The sequence below is a fragment of the Ciconia boyciana genome, chromosome 1 (genome assembly GCF_034638445.1).
Source record: "Ciconia boyciana chromosome 1, ASM3463844v1, whole genome shotgun sequence".
Classification (NCBI taxonomy): domain Eukaryota; kingdom Metazoa; phylum Chordata; class Aves; order Ciconiiformes; family Ciconiidae; genus Ciconia; species Ciconia boyciana.
In genome coordinates, this window is record NC_132934.1 from 79,385,622 (window position 1) to 79,407,292 (window position 21,671).

The 21,671-nt window shown below is 40.0% G+C and overlaps 1 protein-coding gene across 3 annotated transcripts; it reads left to right on the forward strand.

The window, feature by feature from the left end:
- Positions 1-4,334: 4,334 nt before the first annotated feature.
- FAM118A (family with sequence similarity 118 member A) lies at positions 4,335-21,321 on the forward strand. 3 transcript variants are annotated; one of them, XM_072876264.1, is made up of 9 exons: positions 4,335-4,489; positions 7,702-7,757; positions 9,016-9,268; positions 10,545-10,766; positions 11,383-11,511; positions 12,269-12,554; positions 17,206-17,238; positions 18,694-18,777; positions 19,779-21,321. In XM_072876264.1, exons 1-9 carry the CDS (start codon positions 4,427-4,429, stop codon positions 19,976-19,978), a joined length of 1,326 nt encoding a protein of 441 aa, XP_072732365.1. In that variant the 5' UTR covers positions 4,335-4,426; the 3' UTR covers positions 19,979-21,321. The 3 variants fall into 3 exon arrangements, with proteins under 3 accessions (XP_072732365.1, XP_072732374.1, XP_072732384.1); XM_072876273.1 differs by lacking the exon at positions 4,335-4,489 and adding an exon at positions 5,055-5,175; XM_072876283.1 differs by lacking the exon at positions 4,335-4,489 and adding an exon at positions 5,212-5,528.
- Positions 21,322-21,671: the final 350 nt, after the last annotated feature.

Below are 21,671 nucleotides of genomic sequence, written 5' to 3' on the forward strand. Positions count from 1 at the left end.
TCTGACTGGCCACTGCAGGGTCATGGGGTTCCAGTCCTCAGGCCTCCTTCTTGCTGCAGTTTGAGAGAAGTCCAAGATCTTAACCAATGCTTCTCTACTGCACTTCTGCACTGCATACTGGACCCGCGTGCTGGTCGCCTTTATAGCTCTCTGCTTGCTGCTCTGTTGATTGTGTTTTTAAGCTGGTTAAATATATGCCTAGGTAGAAGTAGCAGCCATTGGACCACAAAAGCCCAGCCAAGCAGAAAAAAAACCCTCATTACTTAGTACTGCACCTGATATGTTCTAACAGAGCAGAGTAACACCTCTACTTTTGTCCTGGTTTTATGTATATTTTATTTCTGCAAATATTTTGGCAAACATTTTCAACATCTGATATTTGACAGCCAAGAAAGACCTTTATGCCAGTTCACCAACGAGTTCTTAAAATAACATTCCCAAGGTTCATTTCTCTTACGTAGCTATGTTTTTTACCAACCAGCAACTCATTCAAGTAAAATTTGACTATTTGCAACTTCCTGTCTGGCTTTCTCTCTGCCCATTCTTTACAGTAATATGCTTGATTTAAATCCATTCCTTCCAGTCTCTATAATGTTTTATTTCCTTGTACCTTTTTTCTCTTTTTTTTTTTCTTGTACTGTCTTGTCTTTGGTTTTGTTTTTGCTCCTTTTTTCCATTACAGTTCTGCCTCTCCTTTGAAATGGCTTTTCTCCCTTTCATATTACTTCACGCATTGTTGCTGTTCAGAACAGGTAAAGGCATTGTGACAGAGCGTCTTTGGTTTGGTTTTTTTTGTCAGAAAGGTGCAAAAGGCAACCTATTGAATCAAAGGACATTCCAGTCAGTTACACTCCTTAGTTTCTCAAAGCAAACTCATATATTCAGACTTCATTATAAACAGTTCAAACGAAATTCAAGGTCAGAAAGACCGCAGCTAACAGAGCTCATTTCCCCCATCATTCACCCTTTTTTAATATATATTTTTTCCACATATGACTATACTGAAATGATTACACTCTCACTGATGCTAATGTTACTGGACTCTAGAAAATGGATTTTAATTATAGGAATTAATTTATTAATAATTATTAATCCAATAACTATTAATTTCATAATTGTTAATTATTGGATTAATTTATTATGGGGGGAAAAAACCCCATGGTAAATGGATAGAACAGGTCATGTTTAATCCTAAAAGGAACCATACTGTAAAATTATATTCTGGTGTTTTGCCCTGTATTCAGTGTAGAGTCAAATCTGTTATTAAAGCCTTTTACTATTAAAGCTTATACTGCTATTCAAAAGAGACCTCAAAAAAATTTCCCAAAAAGCTGTAGCTTATCATCTCTTCCCTGTCTCGTTGAAAGCATAGGACAGCAGCAGCAAATTGTACACATTGAAGAACACTGACTGCGATTCAGACTGTGGGAGAGAGATAGGTGCATGGCAATGCAAAACTTGCACGTAGCTAAGCTCTGTTAAGTAAAAGTGGACTGTAGGGAGACCTTGTTGGTCTCTGTCACTGAAGATGTGCTTATCACTTGGCAACTTTAAAAATAAGCTCTAGTGTACACCTGCAGTTACATGCAGAATTATTTTACAGATCACGTCACTCTGCAGGTCTTATACACATACAGTGCTGGAAGTAAAAATTAAAAGGTTGTCTTTGAAAATTAATCTCTATGTTCAATCATAGGTAAACTCTAAGTGAACTGACACCGGCTTTTGAAAGCATACTTTGAATTTCTGATAGTATCTTTCTTCTTCAAAGCATTTTATAAACTATTCTGTTTACAAAGATGACAAACTAGTAAGATCCAGTCAGCTCTGAGGTAGAAAAAAGTAATCACCTACCAGGGGGTAACTAGCAGTTCCATTGTGCATGTAGAAGGAATTTTATCTCAATCAACAGGGGCAAATTGGCTTCCTGCTATGAAAAAAAATTAAGACACGAGTTAGTTGGTGTCTTAAAGATACTTTTCAGCAAGCTCAATAAACTTCTATTATGAGTTTTACTTGTTTTCTTTCAAACCAGCAGGTTCCGGCATAACATAAACAAGGATTTACTTTATCATAACTTATTAAACAGCAAGATGTCGAAAGTAAATCAGCATTACATCTCAGTACATAAAAACACAGCTGAATAATCAGACTCATTGCCATTTCCAGCCAAAACCAACCAGCCGCATTTCTTATCCTGATTACATCACCTCGAGTAATATTTCCAAAGTCTGCAAGAAAGCCCAAAATAAGCAACTGAATTAATGCATTGTAAACATATGAATTTACTGTAGTATGAGAGATAAATCTTAGGTTGAATCAAGTGGTAAGCTTCTGTAGTTATTTCGTTTAAAATGTGTTCTACCTCTCAGAGTTTCTCAATTGTAGCAACAGTACTTGCCTGCCTTTGTTGCTTCTTGAAACTCCTTCCTATTTCAAAGCTTACAGGTTTCAACACACTTCATCTTCTTCTCACTGTGACTTTTGCTACTGAACTTTATGCCAATTTTCTTGTAACAGTGTTTGCTTGTCTCTCTCCTATACAGCTTTAATAACAAGGAAATACAATGAAAAATAATACATTGTTGACTCTTGCTGTAGATTTGGAAAACTATACTAAACCTCCTTTTGATTATATTTTATATGTCTACTTTTGGACCACATTGGATTGAAAAGTATTGATATTCTTTGTCCTTAGTGACTTTCCTAACCCCTTGCATGGGAATCCAGAGCTTACATAATTTATTACTGTTGTGAGTACTGCTGAGGTTTTTCAATAATAGTTATTGTAGTCTAAGGATATGAAAGGAGCAAGACTTACAGGAAAAGGTAATAACATCTATCAGATGAATTGATTCAGACTGAAAAATGGAAAGCTTTCAAGGGCCTTTCTTCACAAATATTTCCTTTCATATTGCTTTTTAAATTAATGTGAAACAAAGAAGAATAGTAGGTATTGTGAATCTACAGGGTGGGTCTGACCTTGAGTCTCGAGCTCAGGAAAATATTTAGCAAGTCTTTGTGACTCCTATCTACAGCTGACAAAATATTCTAAGATATTCAGCAAATTGTTTAGTAATACATTCCAACATTATTACAAGGCAGTGTCAAATGGCATTCCAAGCTGGATTTCCCACGTAGTTACTGGGGTTTAGGGAGCAGAATATCACCTGGTTCTTTTGAAACACAAGATCTTTGACCTTCAGGGCTACTGAACCCTAAATATCAGTATGTTAAAATACCTTGCTGACTACCTGGCAGTAGCAAAGGGTGAAAGACAAAGAGCTAGAAGTGTTGCAGAGCTTCTCTAACTCAACAAACTTCAGTTTTCAGGTGAGACTGTAGTTACATTCTTTCTTCTCCCTTCCTGTTCTCTCTGATCCTATCCTCCATCTTCCTTACCACTATGAATATGATTCTCCAAATGTTTGTTAAGCCTTTCTAGGGATGCTGCAATATAGTGATATAAAAAAATGACAAAGCAAGAAGTGATGTCCAGGGAATATTACATGGACAGTTCACAAGGTCACAATGTTCTCACACAAAGTGAAAGTTAGTGAAGTCAGTGCCGTCAACACCACTATTCTTGCCAAAAGTAACACCAGATATGAAGTAAAAACAATGGGTTTATGTGTCATCTCTAAAACTGGCTATCCTTACCAAAATTCTTCCTAAAACTATACTAGAATGTCAATGCAACACTGACCAAAATTCTTCCTAAAACTATACTAGAATATCAATACAACACTGACATTTAATGAACAAAAGAGAATGTTCAAATCTATCATATAGGCATGCAAAACCTGTGAATCCTGATTGTACCCCAAAACAATAGAAATGACTGACTAGAGAATCAAACAAAATATTTTAAGACCTGTGTTTGGGAAGCTTCAAGTCTTCAAAGTACTTCAAGTCTTCAAAAGCCTGTAAAATGGTATCACGAGTAGTTGTGAGAACTCCAGTTAAGAAACTAAAATCAGAGAATGACACATTTTCAACACAGATTTGCAACTGGAATTCAGGGGTACCGTTCTGCGATAGTCTCCTTAGGCACAATTAGCAGCCTTTACGTATCTGACTGCCTGGTTTTCATGCATAGCTGACTCCTCTCATGCGGTGGTCTCATTAAATCCACAGAGTTGCAAAGAAAGCTGGGCACTGCTGTTAGAACATAGGGTGGAACTGAGCTAAATAGTGTTAATCACATGCTTTAATAAGCCATGCTGAAGGGACTTTGAGTTTTTAGGCTTTGGCTTTAAGAGATTAAAAACTAAAAAAAAAAAAAGGCAATTTGAAGAGGAGGAGAGCTTTGGCTATTGGCTTTCAAACGGGCCTAGCTGAGCAAGCTAGCTGTATGTGAGTAACGGGCTGCTTTGCTACCCCCGCAGAGAAGACATGCCACCTGCTGTTAACGCATCACAGTGTTATGCCTAATTATGCCTCCGTCACCGCAGAGCGTCACGCCTGCGCTCCAGTAGAGCCTCGCAAGGTAACTCTGCTGTCTCTTTTTGCTGCTCTTTTGTTGTTTTGCTTTCTCCTCACCCGAATACTTTTCATCTTTAATACTTCTACCATGTATAAGTTTTCATAGCACTAACCCCATTAATTTTCAAGTTTACCAGTGCCTTTTTTCCTGTAACTGATAATTGATTCTTCTATTCACACAGACTCGTAGACTGCTAATTTGTTTTCTTGCCTGTAAAGAGTTTCAAGTGTTTTTAGGGGTGCGTGAACGTTACGCATCTCCATTTCACGAAGAAAGCAAGGCGAAGGAGTGTGCACTGACTCGCCCAGCATCACCTAGCTTGCCGGCGGGGTGCAGATCTGTTCAGCTCCGCTGCCGCTCAATCATTGCACAGGTTTGAGTGAAAGGGGTCGCATTTTTCAAGCAGATGTTAATGCGACGAGTGCTGCCCCGCGGGGCTGACCGCCCGACATCAGCCGGCCCCCACCCGCCCGGGCCAGGGGCTCCCGCCGGCGCCGGGCGGAACCGTCCTCGGGCGGAATCTTGCTCCTAGGGCGGCTGTTTCCCAGCCGGCGGGGAAAGCCTTTGGGGAGGGGACGGCCCCGCCGGCGAGGGCGGCGGTCGCCGCGGGGGGAGCCTCGTGCCGCTGGCCCCGCCCTGGCGGAGCGCGGCGGGGGCGGGGCAAGGCAGAGCGAGGCCGCTCCCATGAGGTAATGGTGCCGGAGCCCGGCCCGGTGCCGGCGCGCTGGTGTCACCGCTCGGGTCCGCGCCTGCCGCCGCGTCTCCCCCCGCCTCCAGAGCCGTCTCCCCCGGGGCGGCAAGGCCGGGCCCGGCAGGGCGGGGGGATGGCGGCCGCAGGGCTCTGCGCGGCAGGTGGCCTGGCCGGGGGGGCGCGTGCTGCTGAGCTGAACCGCCGGCCGCGCTGCCGTTGGCGGGGCTGCGGGGCTGCCGTTCCCGGGCAGGCCAGGCGGCAGCAGGGCCTCCAGCCCCGCCGGCGCAGGCCGGGCCAGGGGAGGCCGGCGCCGGCAGCGTTGCCGGGGGAGCGGCTCCTCTTCACTCGCAGGTGAGGGAGGAGGAGTGCCGCCGGCCCGGAGGCCGGTGTGCGCCGGCAGGCTCTCGCCATGCCCCCTCGCTGCGCCGAGTAACGCCGGTTCAGTTACCGGAGGGAGACAGGGAACTTAACTCGGGAGAAACGACTGTCCTGCCCAGCCTGGTGCTCTTGGCTTTGTTTCCCAGAGGGAATCAGCGGGCACCTGGGGTGGGTAGGGGAAAGAGGCTTTCCTTTGCCCGGTGCTACCGTTGTGTTGAAGGTTTTAGGCTGTTTTCATATATTAAACTGCCTGGAAAAATCGTTTGGTTCAATCAGACCGTCGACTTGAAGTTCCAGTCAGTGAACAGAGCTCGTATTTCATGGATGGATCCTTAAATAAAACTTACTTTCTCGAACAGTAAGAAAATACGAAATTAGAATTTGTTCTGATGAACCCTCCTTGTGTTTGGAGTAAAGACGCAGCTCCCATTCAGCGCTTTCAGGCATATCTGGATTATAGCGGGGTCCGATTTCCAGGCTGCCATGAGGAAAGGTTGTTGAAAAGCCTTTGGTTAGTCCAGTGTGTCTTTTAAAAAGTAAACCACCGTTGAATGCTGGTGCCCAGGTCCTCTTGTTTTTCTAGGTTTGCTCATTGAAGAAGTGTTTATTACATCTAATGAGAGAATATTCCAGACTGGTCACAATTACTCAGTACTCAAAGGCATGGAGAAATCTGAGCTTTGTCATTTGCAGCCATTTAGCTGTTTCAGGTTGGTGATAATTGCTGCTGCTTATTTGCACAGCTTCTGCTTCCAGGAAGCAACTTTAAGGGATAAAAGGAAACAATGAGGTCTAAAATGTTGGTACTGACAAGCATCCTGTGGTGAGATGCTAATTTTATTAATTTTGGTAAGTTACTCATGTAATTATTATAGCTTTCTTGGGGATTCTTTTCCAAATACTTCACTGCATAGGGTTATAAAATAATACAGTCTTTTTCAGAATAGATAAGTTGCACTTCCTTCATGTGTTTTTGCATTGTGAACTCATAACTTTTCCATATATAAAGGAATCTTTTTCTCTAGATTTTGAAGTGTTTTGCTCTAGATAGGTTATTGTTCTGAGTTTTGAATGTGCTAACATTCTTCAGATGATAGTGTAGCATCTTTGCAGGATACTGTCAGCAAAGGAAGGGGAGCATGGAGAAAATAAATATTACAACAAGAAAATATTTTTTCACTTGAAAAGACATCCTGGGTGCATTTGCAGAAGAGATCTGTGTGTTTTCCTCAGAAACGCTGATGTGCCTTTATCATAGGGTCGGGTTTTTTTGGTTTTGTTCTGGTCTGGTTTTTTTTTTGGACACGTGATTTCCAAACGTAGGCCTCTTGCTTCCAAATTAGCTTCCAGCATGTGAACCTGAGAGCTGGCAAGTAGCCTTATGAGCCATAGGGTCTGGCAGAACGCTTATCTGAGGGATTAGAATCTGCAGTCTGCAATCTCCACAACCACAAACCAAGATGTGTTTCAAAGCCAAAGAAATTACATCCTTATAAAAACAAAACCAAGAATTAATGTAATGAAACTTGGGGATTTCTAAGTGACGATATTGTAGCCAAATTCTCTTGCCAAGATGCAGTCCTTCTTATGCTTTAGACATAAGACAGTATAGATGATACAGAAATAAGTTTTTATTTAAAATACTTGCTGAGGAAAAAAAATGTTTCATGTTATGTGGTCTGGTAGAGTAGCCAGGTGGCTAGCAGAGGGCCTCTCATGATCCTTATGTGTTGCAGAAGTCCGGTTTCCACAAACTTGGTTGAATCAACTGATTATTATTAAAAAAATAAATTCAAGAAATGCATTCATTTACTTGAAATGAATTAACATTTTACTGGGTATGATAAATTTTATCTTGAATTTAGACACAAGTATTTTTCAGCTGCATGAATAGCCATATCTCCGTTAGCTTCAAAATGTCAGTTGACTGAGCTTAAATGGAACTGTGGTAGGTTTACACACTCATGCTTTGTCAGCTTTGTTTCTATCAGTGTGTGGCTTAACTAGGATGTGACATACAGAGTCTTGATTTTAGAATACTTGATAAGAATAAATAGAAAATGCTAACAGTAATACATCTGGTTTTAATTTTGGCCTTTTTTAAGGTAGAAGCATTAAGAATTATTTTACTTTTTGTTTTACTTAGGGCTCAGAGATGGATTCATCAGAACGATCAACAATTGGAAGTGAGCAGAAATCCAGGTAACTTGTGTTGCAAAGGTTATACAAGACTGTCTCTTAATGAAAATCTGAAAACACAGTGGAAACAAATACATTACTGGAAATCGGATACAAGAACAACATCATGCTTGAAAACTTGATATGGTCCCAGAAGCTAGTTTCTCCACTGACTGAGTGCTTCATGCTCAGTTAAGCTGTTCGTGAGGAATAAATAATATACTTGCTGAGAGGAAACCGTTTGTGCTGAATGTAGCAGGAAGGCATGGGGATTATCAGCAACGTATTCTTGGAAGGCATTAGCTAGCAACCTCATCTACATGTTTATTAATTGCTTTGCCTGAGGCTGTTTCAAGTTAAACATTATAGTTTTAGCTAGATAGTTTCAGATGATTGTGAAATAAGAGGTGTTAAACATCCATATTACCAGATTAATAGGAATGAAAAATTTGTAAAGGTAGTTTTGAAAGTTGAAGGAATTCTAAGGTTCTGTATTACTGAAATCCTTGTTTGTATACAGTGATTTCACTGTATGGTTTAGATGCATTTTCACTTCTTTGCAAAGTAATCACGAAAAGCAGACTTGCTCGACAGTTTCTTGTGCTGGCTTGCGCAGTGAATAGTGATGTAGAACCAAATATGCCTTTGAGAGTAATCTGTGGTTAGTAACATCTGACTAGTGGACTGGATGAACCCTTGATCTGAACAAGCATGACTGTTCTTATGTTCGTGTATCCTAGAGTGAGAATAAATGAGAATAAAAGATACTGCTTTTTCCCAGAAAAACAAAAATTTGTTTCTTTGAAATATTGTGGCTTGTCCCTTTGAAATAGTTCTACTTACTTTCAGTCACACATGTATTAAGTAAATTGTTGGACAGTCCTTTGACTACTTTTTTGAAAATTTCATTTGAAATGGTGTTTGGCTAGCCCAGTAGACTGAAAATTGGTAATTGTCCATTTGGATCTCAAAGACATTAGTGATTTGAAGTTGTTGCCATTTTTTTTACTTTAATTGTTTTTTTTTTTGCTTTAATTAATTATGCACGCTTACTTGTCTAAAATGACAAAAAGACTTAAAGTACATTGTCGGTTTGGGGAAGGCTATGAACTGCTGCCAATACTATTCTGCGTAGAAATGGAGAACTCTGTTCCTTTTGGTTGGTTAGTATTTTGCACAAGCGTTACTAGTTCATATGGACTTTTTGAGTCGTTATGAGATCTTCAGACAAGTCAGAAAGTGCACTGTAAAAAAATGAAGATTTTTGTTTTCTGTTTTAAAGAAAATTCTTAAAAAGTCTAATAAGAAAGCAGCCTCGGGACCTTCTTCTTGTAATTGGAACTGGGGTAAGTGCTGCAGTAGCACCAGGAATCCCAGCGCTGTGCTCCTGGAGAAGCTGCATTGAGGCTGTAATTGAAGCAGCTGAACTGCTGGAGGTGCTTCATCCGGGAGATGTTGCTGAATTTCGTAAAAAAGTAATCAAAGATAGAGACCTGCTTGTGGTTGCACATGATCTCATCAGGAAAATGTCACCAGTGAGTATGTTTACAATTTGCATTGATTTCTAAAATTATTATATACTTCTATTTTGTTATCATTTGTTATGAACAAAAATTATTTTCAGCTTTCTAAAACTTGAAATTTTTCTCGTAAAAATTGAAATTTTGATGGTAATCATATAGTACACTGTACGTTTTGGAGAGGCTAAAAAATCCTTGGGTTTTAGTGTAAGTAAGCTTTCGTCATAATTAATGCAAGCAAGAGTCCTGACTATTAAATATTTGCCATAATGTTTCTTGGAACTGAAAGAGGAATCTACAGCTGTGCTGCCTAAAACTAGAGATACCCTGAAAATACAGGTAAACCTTGACCCTACTGATGCCTTACATCACACAGACTTAATCACCGCTGCAGCTGACACTTCACTGAAGACAGTCCATACATGCCCAGTTTCAGCCATTCATCTTAGGTTCCAGAGATTTTCAGATTGTCTTAATAGGTTTGCCAAGTCTTCTAGTTGAAATAATTAGGCTGACATACATACTGCTAAGTTGTAGGATGTGTTGAGCATTTTGCAACATGTGGTGAGCTTCTCTGCAGGCAAAGTGTAATAATAACCTCTCTCTTTTGGGAGGAGTCTGCATGCATGGTTAGGCTTTGTAGCAGATTTAATGATTAATACATTTTTCTAAACCAGGAAGCAAAAAAAAAAGAAAAAAAAAAAAAACCCAAACCTTTAATAGACTCTGAATCCAGGGAGCAATAATTTTAGTACACTGAACAATTTTCAAAGTAGTAAAAGCATACTGAGAAAGGTGAGGTTTCCATGTAGTTAGGCCAGTAACTATATTTGGCTTATAGACAGACATTTGTTCTGGAATACAATTTATTGAATAGGAAGCCTGTATATTTTATAGAATTGTTACATGTTCTGTCAGTCTCAGCAGATACTCTGGGCAAATGCAACCTACACTTTTAGGAAAGCGTACCTTCGTGTTTGTTTAGAAGTGACGAGTGAGGATTTAACTGTATCAAAATAGTTTTGTTTCATTGTACCTGTATTACAAGCTTCCTTGAGAAAACCATACTATTATTTTGGGCTACGTTAAGTGGAAGCAAGAGCACCTGAACAATTTGAGATTGGTTTTGATGGTTTTGTACATTCAGACCTTTATGCTTTGTATACTATGTAAGCCCTTTTTAAAATAAATGCTTTGGCATTAAGTAGACAAATGATGTGGGTTTTCTGTTGGAGGCAATTACAGCGGTGCACATGGTCCTTATGAAGTGTTCATCTTTTTCTTTCTTCAGCGTACTGGGGATACGAAGCCCAACTTCTTCCAGGATTGCTTAATGGAGGTGTTTGATAATTTGGAACACCACATTCAGAATCCTGTTGTTCTGCAGTCAATCCTGAGACTCATGGAGAGAGGCACAATGGTTCTGACTACAAACTATGATAACTTACTTGAAATATTTGGTCAGCAACAGGGTAAACCTATGGAATCTTTAGACTTGAAAGATAAGGATAAGGTATGATGAGAACAGTAAAACTTTTAGACTTATAATAAGAGAAGGCAGCTCGTAAGCTTCATTGAAAGATGTTTTCCTGTTTAAAGAGTGTCAAGGCTAAAACTTCTTAATTGGTAAAGCATGTCTATAAGCTAACAGCAGATGCACAGACATTTATTTTATGTGTCTTTTTGTTCTGAATAGTCTGCTAACAGTTATCAAAGAGAACTTCAGTGACACACTTATTAACCACTCCCTGAAAAAAACCCACAAACTTATTTAACTTACATGAAGTAATTGTTACAATCACAAATACCATTTCACTTAGCTGGTAGTTAATTTGCTGGTCATATCTTTTTCTGTCAGCGTTGCTGGAACTTTCTTCTCGGTTGAATGCTTGTTTAGACCAAAAAGCCAGAGATATCTTCAGTATCAGCAATCACCTCTTTATTATAATGTAAAGTAAGCTGTGTAATCAGTAATTAAAATTACCTCTTGCTGCAGAAAAGTGCAAAAGAAGTTATTTCTGCTTTAAGTGGTTTTATAAGTTAGGATAGCTGTATAGTTTTGCAGAATCTTGGTTATTGTAGTATATTATAGTATAACAAGAGAATGTAACTTGCATGATTTGCATTAGGTTCTTCAGTGGGCAAGAGGTCATATAAAATACGGAGTTCTTCATATTCACGGCTTATATACAGATCCCTGTGGAATGGTGCTAGATCCCTCTGGATATAAAGATGTTACTCAAGATCCTGAAGTCATGGTTCGTGTGATCTTTAAAATTTTTACTATGTTTTGCTGAACTATTTTATTGTAATAATTGCATACACATTACCTAAGGCTAGGGTTTTGTCAGATCATATAGATTAAATAATCGGTGCCCAGAAAAATGGCAGTATTATTCAGAAAGCCAGCTATGTTGCTAGGGCAATGTATGCTCTTGTATACTGCTTCTTTGTAATCACAATCAAAACCTTCAGCTGTATGTCTTAGTTTTAGAGTTCTTTGTATTTATCTCATGAAAGAACGTTATTCCCGAAATACTAGACACCAGAACAAGGATTAATCACCATCTGATTGCTTGGATGCATTATTTAGGGGCTTAAATAATGCATAAGCTGTTGTCGGCTCTGGATCCTGGCCTTAATGTCATATCTTGGGTATTCTAAGAAGTCAAACATTTGGTCAAGAATATTAATTTTCCTTATTTACAGATTGACCTAACAGGAGGCTAATATTCTGTCATCATAATTCTTTCAATTTAAAATTCCCTTACTGGAAATATTTACGTGTCTACTTAATTTTGTATGGTACCTTTGATTTTGAATATAATTTTTTTTCTAGAAACAGTGCTTATGAGATGTCAGTTTGCCCTGATCCTAAAATATATGCTTAATTCAGTTCAATAGCAATGTCTGCTCTGCTTCTCCTTTTAAGTCTGACATATTTTAAAAGTTCTTACCTTGGCCTTTTGACTACTGAAGTAAACATAGCTCTTGTGTGTTTATATTTCTTAACAGGAAGTTCTTCAAAATTTGTATCGAACCAAGTCTTTTTTGTTTTTGGGCTGTGGAGAGACTCTGCGTGATCAGATATTCCAAGCTCTTTTTCTTTATACTGTGAAGAATAAAGTGGATTTAGAACATTATATGTTGGTACTTAAAGAAAATGAAGACCACTTTTTTAAGCTCCAGGCAGATATGCTGCTGCACGGAATAAAAGTAGTGTCCTACGGGGACTGCTTTAAACAATTCCCAGAGTACGTACAAGATCTGACTGCACAAATCTGCAAGCAGAGAAGTCCAGGTAACGTATCGTCTTTAATAAGAAAATTTTGAGTAGGTACGTAGCAGGATGCCATGTCTGAACAATCAGCGGTTGGTCTGAGGTATTGACCTCGTGTGTAGCTAGCAGTAGGCCTGTGCAGCATCTTTGCTTATGAATGGCATGCAGAGTTGGAACATGTGACAAAATTGTAACCAAATTTCTTTCTGTAAGGTCTGTGGATTCTTGCAAATTTAATCTTTAATTCTGAGTTTGCCTTTTTGTAAGAGTTTGCTTAAGATGTTTACTTTGTGTATTTTTTTGGTGTGAACTACTCTAGTCAAAATACTAGAGTATTACATTATATGAAATATGATATATCAGTAAGAGAGACTAAAATAATTGAAGGAATTAACTGGTGGGATAAGCTGGTTGAGCCACAATATCTGATTAAGCATAGGATGGGAAATTAAATCAGTACATCCAATAGTGTTTGGCTATTAACCAATAGTTAGGGCTAATGGGGAGAAAACCTGAGTGTGACGATAATGTTTTGTGACAATAAAATAGAAGAGGCTGTGGAATAATACTCCATTTGTGACAGTGAATAGCATTCTGTAGAGGGCATTTAATGCTAAAATGGGAAATAATTTGATACCTTTGCTGAAGGCAACAGTCCTGCATTGACAGGGAGCTAAATTTTACTAACTAGGTCCATTCACCTACTTGCCCATCCTGCTCCCTTCCATCCTGTTGTCTCTCAACTCATAACATTACTTAGCTGTAACAATGAAGAGCCTTTAATACAAGACCAGGGAAAAACAACAACTGTATGTTGAAGGAAAGAGATTTCTTTAATGTTTTCCAAACAAGGACAGTCCTACTATGGCTTATCCAGAGAATTGAGGAAAATAACTAGAGTAGATGAGATAGAGTAGATGACCTTGGGAAGAATACTGTTCCACAGCTCTTTTATTTATCATGTCAGTGAAACTGTTTTGTCTAAAATTATTCCCAAGTGGTGCATAGCAGGAACCTTCCCCTTGTCCTCCCTAAAAGAAAATTGCAGGTGTGTGCCCAGATTATGTAATGGTTTTTGTAACTGGATGAATATTACATTTAGACTGGATTAGATTTTTTTCTTTCCATAAAGGCTAGGAAAAATATTTAGCACAGCACCTAGGTTTCAGGAAGTTTGTCTGCAGTGTAGACACCTAAAAGTAAGTTGGGGTGCAGTTTCAGACACTGAACTAGCCTCAGCCTGGTAGTTTGTTCTTTGACATACTGCTGTTGATGGATGTGATGGACATACTTTTCATAGTCTGAGCAGTGTCTAGAGCCTGGAGTATCCAATTTATTGCAAAGCAGCCTTTGATGTCAAAACGGCGTGGGAGATACATTTATGTAAGCTCTAAATGGAAATGATTGCAAAATCAGACTATAATGCTCCCCGTTTTGTTCAGTGGAATTACCGATTGGCATAATACTTGCAAGAAGAGGGACCTTACTCTGACTTCAAAATCTTGTTGATCTCATAAGTCAAGATCCCAAACAAAACTGTTTTCAAATGTGCGTAACTGCTCTTTACATTACCAAACTCAGGTTTCATTTTTTGCATGCTTATTTACAAACTCTCTTTTAAAAAATAGCAGAAGGAGTTTGTTAAAAGGGTTATATGAAAGAAATGAGAAATGCAGGCCCTGATCCTGATAGGGGACTTCAGCCACCTGGACATCTGCTTGGAAAAGCAGCACAGTGAACTGCAAGCAGTCCAGGAAAATACTGGTGTGTGTTGAGGACAACTTCCTAGTACAGGTGATGGAGAGCCTCCCAGAGGAGAGGCACTGCTGGACCTGTTGCTCACTATTGGAGACGTCAAGATTGGAGGTAGCCTGGGCTGCAGCAATCATGCCCTGGCAGAATTCTCAATCTACAGATGAAGCTGCTAAGTCACTATCCATCGTATTTGAAAAGTCGTGGCAGATTGGGGAAGTTCCAAGTGGCTGGAAAAGGGGAAACATAACACCCATTTTTTTAAAAGGGAAAAAAGGAAGACTTGGGGAACTACAGGATGGTCAGTCTCACCTCTGTGCCCAGCAAGATCATGGAGCAGATCCTCCTAGAAACTATGCTGAGGCACATGGAAAACAGAGAAGTGATTGGTGACAGCCAGAATGGCTTCATGAAGGGCAAATTGTGCCTGACAAATTTGGTGGCCTTCTACGATGGGGTTACAGCATTGGTGGATAAGGGAAGAGCATCTCATGTCTTGTTGCGTTAAGAGTTAGTCGTGTACAAATAGGAGTCTGAGGAGTGGCTGGGGGGGGGGAACCCTCCCGTTGAGTCACAAGGTTCAGACAGGACCCCCTTGCTTTCTAAACTCCTTCTCAGAGAGGAGTCTCAGCGCGGCTAGGTCCAGTCTTAGTCTCAGACTTGGTCAACGGTTTATTTTCTAAGGACTGTGTGTATAGCATCGTTAAGGCGACAGCATCAGTTTTACACCCCCCAGTCTGGTCATGTTGAAGGAACTGTCACGGCCAGAGCAGTGAAGAGTGCAGTTTATTGGAGCAACAGACACACAGACTCTTTGGATTACCGGTGATAAATTCACTGTCTGCAAAGCACGTACAAATGCCAAGAATATGAGTATGAATAACACAGCCGGACAAGAATATAAGTAACACGGCCGGACACAAACGCGTTAAAAGAATAAGAAAGCGACTCTATAGAGATTTCTAAGTTTTCTGCGGAGGCACTTGATTTAACCAAGTGTTCGACTCTTACCCAAAGGCGTCCCGATGGGGGGGGAAGAGAGGCTCAGCCCGTCGACTGATCCCAAACGTCAGAGTGGTACACGATGGTGTCTTCCCTAACATTCTCTTTCTCTTAAGCTATTTTATACTATCTTTCACCTTTCGGGTGGAGCTTGAGTGACTCTAGTCATACATACCTTTGTTTAGGATTGGTGTAAAGTTTTCTCGCTTTGCTTTTAAAGGTATAAGCTAGAAAAATTCAGTGCGCAAGCTCAGTGAGGGGTGGTCGCATCTTGGAGGCGGGTAGCTTTTGGGATGGAGGTGTGTTTTGGTATTATAACGATGTTATAATGAGCAAAGTTCACCAAAAGGACAGCATCTCGTCAAAAACGTGGCAGGCTGTTGGCCCAGGGTAGTAAACATGCAGCTTATCAGTTCCATGACACCTTTAAGTTCCCCTATTATTGCAGAGCCTGGCTGCGGCATCTCTACACCGCTCCACCCTCCGGGCAGCACCTCTTAGAGTCAGCACACCAAGTTCCCCTGGCGTTACCAACATCTAAGGTTGCAGGCCTAGGGAACTCCCATGGAATGGATTCCTTACATGTCAGCCGCGTTCCACCTGGGGAGCTTCTTCAATGCTGTGCCTTACCTAAAAGTGTGAATATAAGTTCTAATTTTTAAGTCACCTCAGCCATTATCCCACACATCTGCCTGGACTTGTGCAGAGCATTTGACACTGTCCCACATGACGTCCTTGTCTCTAAATTGGAGAAACATGGATTTGACGGATGGACCGCTCGGTGGATAAGGAATTGGCTGGATGGTCGCACTCAAAGAGTTGCAGTCAACAGCTCAATGTCGAAGTGGAGACCAGGGACAAGCGGTGTCCATCAGGGGTCTGTACTGGAACCAGTATTATTTAACATTTTTGTCGGCAACATGGACAGTGGGCTCGAGTGCACCCTCAGCAGGTTTGCTGATGACAAATGCCGATGCTGTGTGGTGCTGTCGACATGCTGGGGGGAAGGGATGCCCTCCAGAGGGACCTTGACAGGCTTCAGAGGTGGGCCCGTGCGAACCTCATGAAGTTCAACAAGGCCAAGTGCAGGGTCCTGCACGTGGGTTGAGGCAATCCCAAACATGGATACAGGCTGGGCAGAGAATGGATTGAGAGCAGCCCTGAGGAGAAGGACTTGGGGGTGTTGGTTGATGAGAAACTCAGCATGACCCAGCAATGTGTGCTTGCAGCCCAGAGCCAACCATATCCAGGGCTGCATCAAAAGAAGCGTGGCCAGCAGGTCGAGAGAGGTCATTTTACCCCTCTACCCTGCTCTCGTGAGACCCCACCCTGCGGAGTACTGCATTCTGCTCTGGGGCCCCCAACATAAGAAGGACATGGGCCTGTTGGAGTGAGTCCAGAGGAGGGCCACAAAGATGATCAGAGGGCTGGAGCACTTCTCCTATGCAGACAGGCTGAGAGAGTTGGGGTTGTTCAGCCTGGAGAAGAGAAAGCTCTTGGAAGACATTATAGCAGCCTTCCAGTACCTGGAGTGGGACTTTTTACAAGGGCATGTAGTGATAAGCCAAGGGGTAAGGGCTTCAAACTGAACAGAGGGTAGATCCAGATTAGATGTAAGGAGGAAGTTCTTCACTATGAGGGTGGTGAGGCACTGGAACAGGTTGCCCAGAGAAGTTGTGGATGCTCCATCCCTGAAGTGTTCAAGGCCAGGCTGGATGGGGCTTTGAGCAACGAGGTCTAGTGGAAGGTGTCCCTGCCCATGGCAGGGGGGTTGGAACTAGATGATCTTTAAGGTCCCTTCCAACCCAACCCATTCTATGATTCTAAATACAACCTTGCCATTTTGGGATGTTGCATAAAAGTATACAAACTTTTTGGATGCTAACATGTGCTGTTGCTGTCTCTTACACTTCTCTAGATGCTGATCGAGTGGACAGCACAACACTGTTGGGTAAGTAATGTTCTTATTTTTACAGAAAGTTCCATAATCTATCACAGAGATAAAAATAAGTTTCTTATTTACAAAGTAATTAAATGATTATTGTGCAGCACTCTGATTTAGCTCTGAAAGTCTGCTTAACAGACTTTCTTTTTACCCTCTTATTTTCTTTCTACATATTAGCAGATAACTGCTGTCTTTCAGCTGTCAATAAAATGACAAATGATAGAATGGAAAGCTCCAGAAAACATATATAAAAATTATTAATGCTGATCAGAGTATTCTAAGATGATAATAACATCCCTGAGGTTTTAGCTTAAATTTCCAAACATACATTTGGCTATTTTGAATACTTTCCTTAAGAAGATATAGAAGAGTGAATCTCCAGCTTAAACGTGTCGTACTGAAGGTGAATTTTTGGCTAAGCATTGTTCAGGTATCTTTGTGATACTTCTGTGAATAAGCAGAGCAATAATACATTCCAATTTATGGTATAAAATAGCAAAACTTCCCTTTGAAACAACACTTCAACTGAAAAAGATTACACTTCGAAGATATTTGTGCTGCTGCTGCTGCAAATAAAATTGTATAAAAGTATCATTTCATTATTGCATACAAGGGTCTTTGGCGTTGCAGGAGATTAAAAACCTCCACTTTTTCACAATCAAAAAGTACACAAGGTCCAAGATACTTGAAAGTCAGAGATTACTTTTGTAATTCCAACTAGATTTTAAGCTTATCTGTCTTTCAGATGAGTTCATAAGTCACTTTTTCAGTAAAGTACAATTAGGCATCAGTGGAGAAGAAACCAAAAACTTGAGCACAATTTATTCCAGTTCGATGTAACATAAAGTTCCTTTACTAACTTATTAGAACCCTCCTTACAAGTAATTTTAGCGCCCATTTACTTGTATTTTGGAATACAAAGCAAGTAAAAAAAAAAAAAGAGTATCTATAATATAAAAAGAGTATATTGTATAATACCCTGCAAAAATATATCTAGAGTTTTAAGTGATGGATGTCCTGATTTTAAAGGAATTTCCCTTCCATTCATTTTTACTGCCCAACTATGCTGTTTATACTTTCAACAGTAGCTCACACCAAGAATTTTTTTTCCTCTGAATAAGGGATCCAGACTTTTTAAAGAAGCTTCTCACCTGTGAACTCCAGAGGCATTATTGCACAAAATCAAGAATTCTTTTCTTCAAAAGACAGCTGTATAATTAGCTACTTCCTGTTTTATGTTAGTACCAGAGCTCAGTGTTGGGGAAGAGCTCGAGATCACTGAACTGATGCAGACTTTCAGTAGGGTTAGTGTTACAATTCAGAATCCAAATACAAGAACCTCAGTGGGCCAGTATTGTGTTTATTTTAATATTTGGTGCTTGTAATAAAAAGTGTACGAAGCACACATATGTAGCAACATGAAAATATTTCTTTTTTTTTTCCCCCCTTCTCCCTCCACAGGAACTTCATGTGTGGACTGTGCTAAAAGGAAGTTAGGAGAAAACAGCACTGACTCTCCTAAGCGAATCAAGCAGTCAGATAATGGTATACCCACTATTTAATGAAAAAAAAAACAACCAAACCCCAAACAAAAAGCTTTTTAACAGTAGGTGTTTTACATCTGCTGCATGGAAAGTTTTGAGCTGAATATTTCCATGGTTTTAAGTGGAATAAAAATTGTGCATCTTAGCCTTTTCTTTTCTAGAGCTGTAAATGTGTAATGTATGTAAAGCTTGAGTCATACTAGTCACTCTCCAGGCACTTCCATACTACTAAAACTGTATCTGCAGGGTGATTTAGAAACAGGTGCAAGTTTTCTCTGCCTGTGCTTCAAGCCAGTTGGACCAAGGTGAAGCCACAACAGAGGTAATGTTTGAATCTGTCAAAAATGACTGACTTTTGGCATACCTGCGACTATCTGTTAGTTGCCTTTAAAATGAAGGGTTTTCTATTCTTTTCTCATCAGCTGAACTGCAGTTAGGCTGCTGGAGGTTGAACTCTTCAGGGGTCTGTCAGCACAAGGCTGCTTGCAAGCTTCAGATTCAGATTTCTAAGCTGTTAGGAACAGGAATTACTGTTTCACATTTATAGAACCTGCATCATGATAACATGCCTATTTTACACTCTTAGCATGAGTATTTGTTTTCATTTGTCAGTCTCTTAATGCCTGAGATCACAGGGGGAGAAAAGGATGCAATAGTAATGTATCAGCAAGGACATATACCATATGTACATGGGGGCTTACTGACCTATTTGCAGTGTATTTCTATGGAAATATTTTAATATTGTTGTTTAAATCATAAGTATGCTGCCAGTTACCTCAAAGCAGATAATGGATAGTCTTAATGCAGCAGAATTAAAACCAGTTCATATGTAATTATGTATCTGTAGACAATTTCTAGTGTATAAGTTTGACTTCAGTTGGACTACTCCAATGATTAAGGTTAGCCACTGCATTAACTGCTTTTTTCTGACGTGCCATTACTTCATCTACCACTGAATTGTCTAACAGTTGCTAACACTGGTAATCTTGTGAAATTTTCTAGTCAGTGGCCTCTCACCTCAGTGTCGGCAGGAGAGCAGGTTCAGGACCATTCTTTGTTCCGATCCCAGCATATTCGTATCTGGCAGTCCTGGAGGGCTGCTTCAGTCAGGTTTCTCTGCTTATGTTCCCTGTGGATTTGATCTGTTATGCCTTCTGAGATCCCATCACACTATAATGAGGTTTTACAGGGAGTGGAAGTGATGGACCTGTCAAGATCACCTTTCTGCCTGAATTGTGGTATGTCAACTCTTTACTCCCATGTCACGAAAACAATTTCTGCTTGTTCTCTAGTATGTATGTGTGCAAAATGAAAACCTTAAAAGTGAGGCACGTGCTTCTTTCTAGACTACTAATTACTGAGATGGGTAGAGTTTGTGTGGAAGTCTTTGTCCCTGTTCTGAAGCAGATAAAGATTTGAAGATGTTTTGCCTAGAAAAGCAATCATCTTAAAGAATCTATGGACACTGACTCTTGTCTCTTTTAGCCCAGAAGAAAACACGCAGTTGTGTCTCATGATTGACAGTCTGGAAACCATACTTGGGTTTTAGTATGTGATGTAATTGCTAAGGACCTCAAAGTATCAGTTCTCAAGGTTTCAGCTAGGTTTTTTTATAAGGTAAAAATCAAAAGCAAAACCAGCCTGAATATAGACCATACTCCTCCTCTCCCTTTGAGAGACTTTATTTATGCCTGTATCACCATTGTGTATAGCATCATCTGTAAGACTCTAACTTCTAAAATTTGCTTCTCTAGTCAGCATGAATTGGCTGTTTGGAGGAGTGATCAGTCATGCTATTTTGGATGCTGATATATCAGCTTAGAACACTTAAATTGTTGCTTCAAGCTGCAGCAAAATTAATCAGATGAGCCAAGCTATTTATGACCCTGATTACTGCAATTATTTAAGCCCAGCCCTAAAGTAATGTAACTCCTTATCTTGTGCCTGAATTCAGATCCACATTAGGAAATCACATCCCCTCCCCTTTGGTAAGGATTGACTTACACCTAGGAGGGGTAATTCTCCCATTTTGTAGACACTGCTGAACTGTAACTTGTACAACAGCCTTCCCTGACTCAAGTGCCATTTAACTTGTATCCTGAAAAGCAGATGAGTAAGTAAGGGGTTATTTTAATTCCTAACATAGAAAAGAAGGTAGAAATGCCTAATTTGGGTTTTGTTCATCCTGCTCCCCATCAAAGAATATATTTTAGTCATCTTAGGGATGGGATTGCCCTGCAGCTACCTCAGGGTTTAAAATACAGTCAAAAAGGGACAGAGCCTGAAACTTGTCTGTTCCATTTATCTCTTAAGTGAAAGAGTAACTTGTTTAAGGCCCTGTTCAGATTATTACCTGAGTACTGTGAAAGAACTAACCATACAAAGTGGCATGTTAAATGATGTTTGTGGATTCTACTGTATGTAGAAGGCTCTTTTTCTACTTAATTTGTATTTTTTTTTAAATGGGACTAAGATATTTACTGAAAAACTTGTTGACCATTTATGATCCTGTTTTGCTCAAGCTGTGTAATAAAGCTAATAGGAAATCTCTGATGGCATATACTCTTTAAACAATTTATTAAGATAAATAGACCATTCTTGTATAGTAGCTAAAAGGTGTAGCTTCCACTATTCTTCAGACTGTTCACGTCTTTACTGTATTTTTCTATTTCAACCAAATGTTCCTAGCAACTGGTTAAAAAAAGCCACAACAAACTTCTGTATTTGCAATATACACTTACATGGGTCAAAGATCTTTGAAAAATCACTAGAAGCTGCTATTCTATTCATCCTTCACACTACTATAAGTATTTCCACATCTGTCAATGGATTCTGAATTAAGGGACTGATGCTAATGCATGACTTACACTCAGAGTAAATTTTATTTCATAAAGT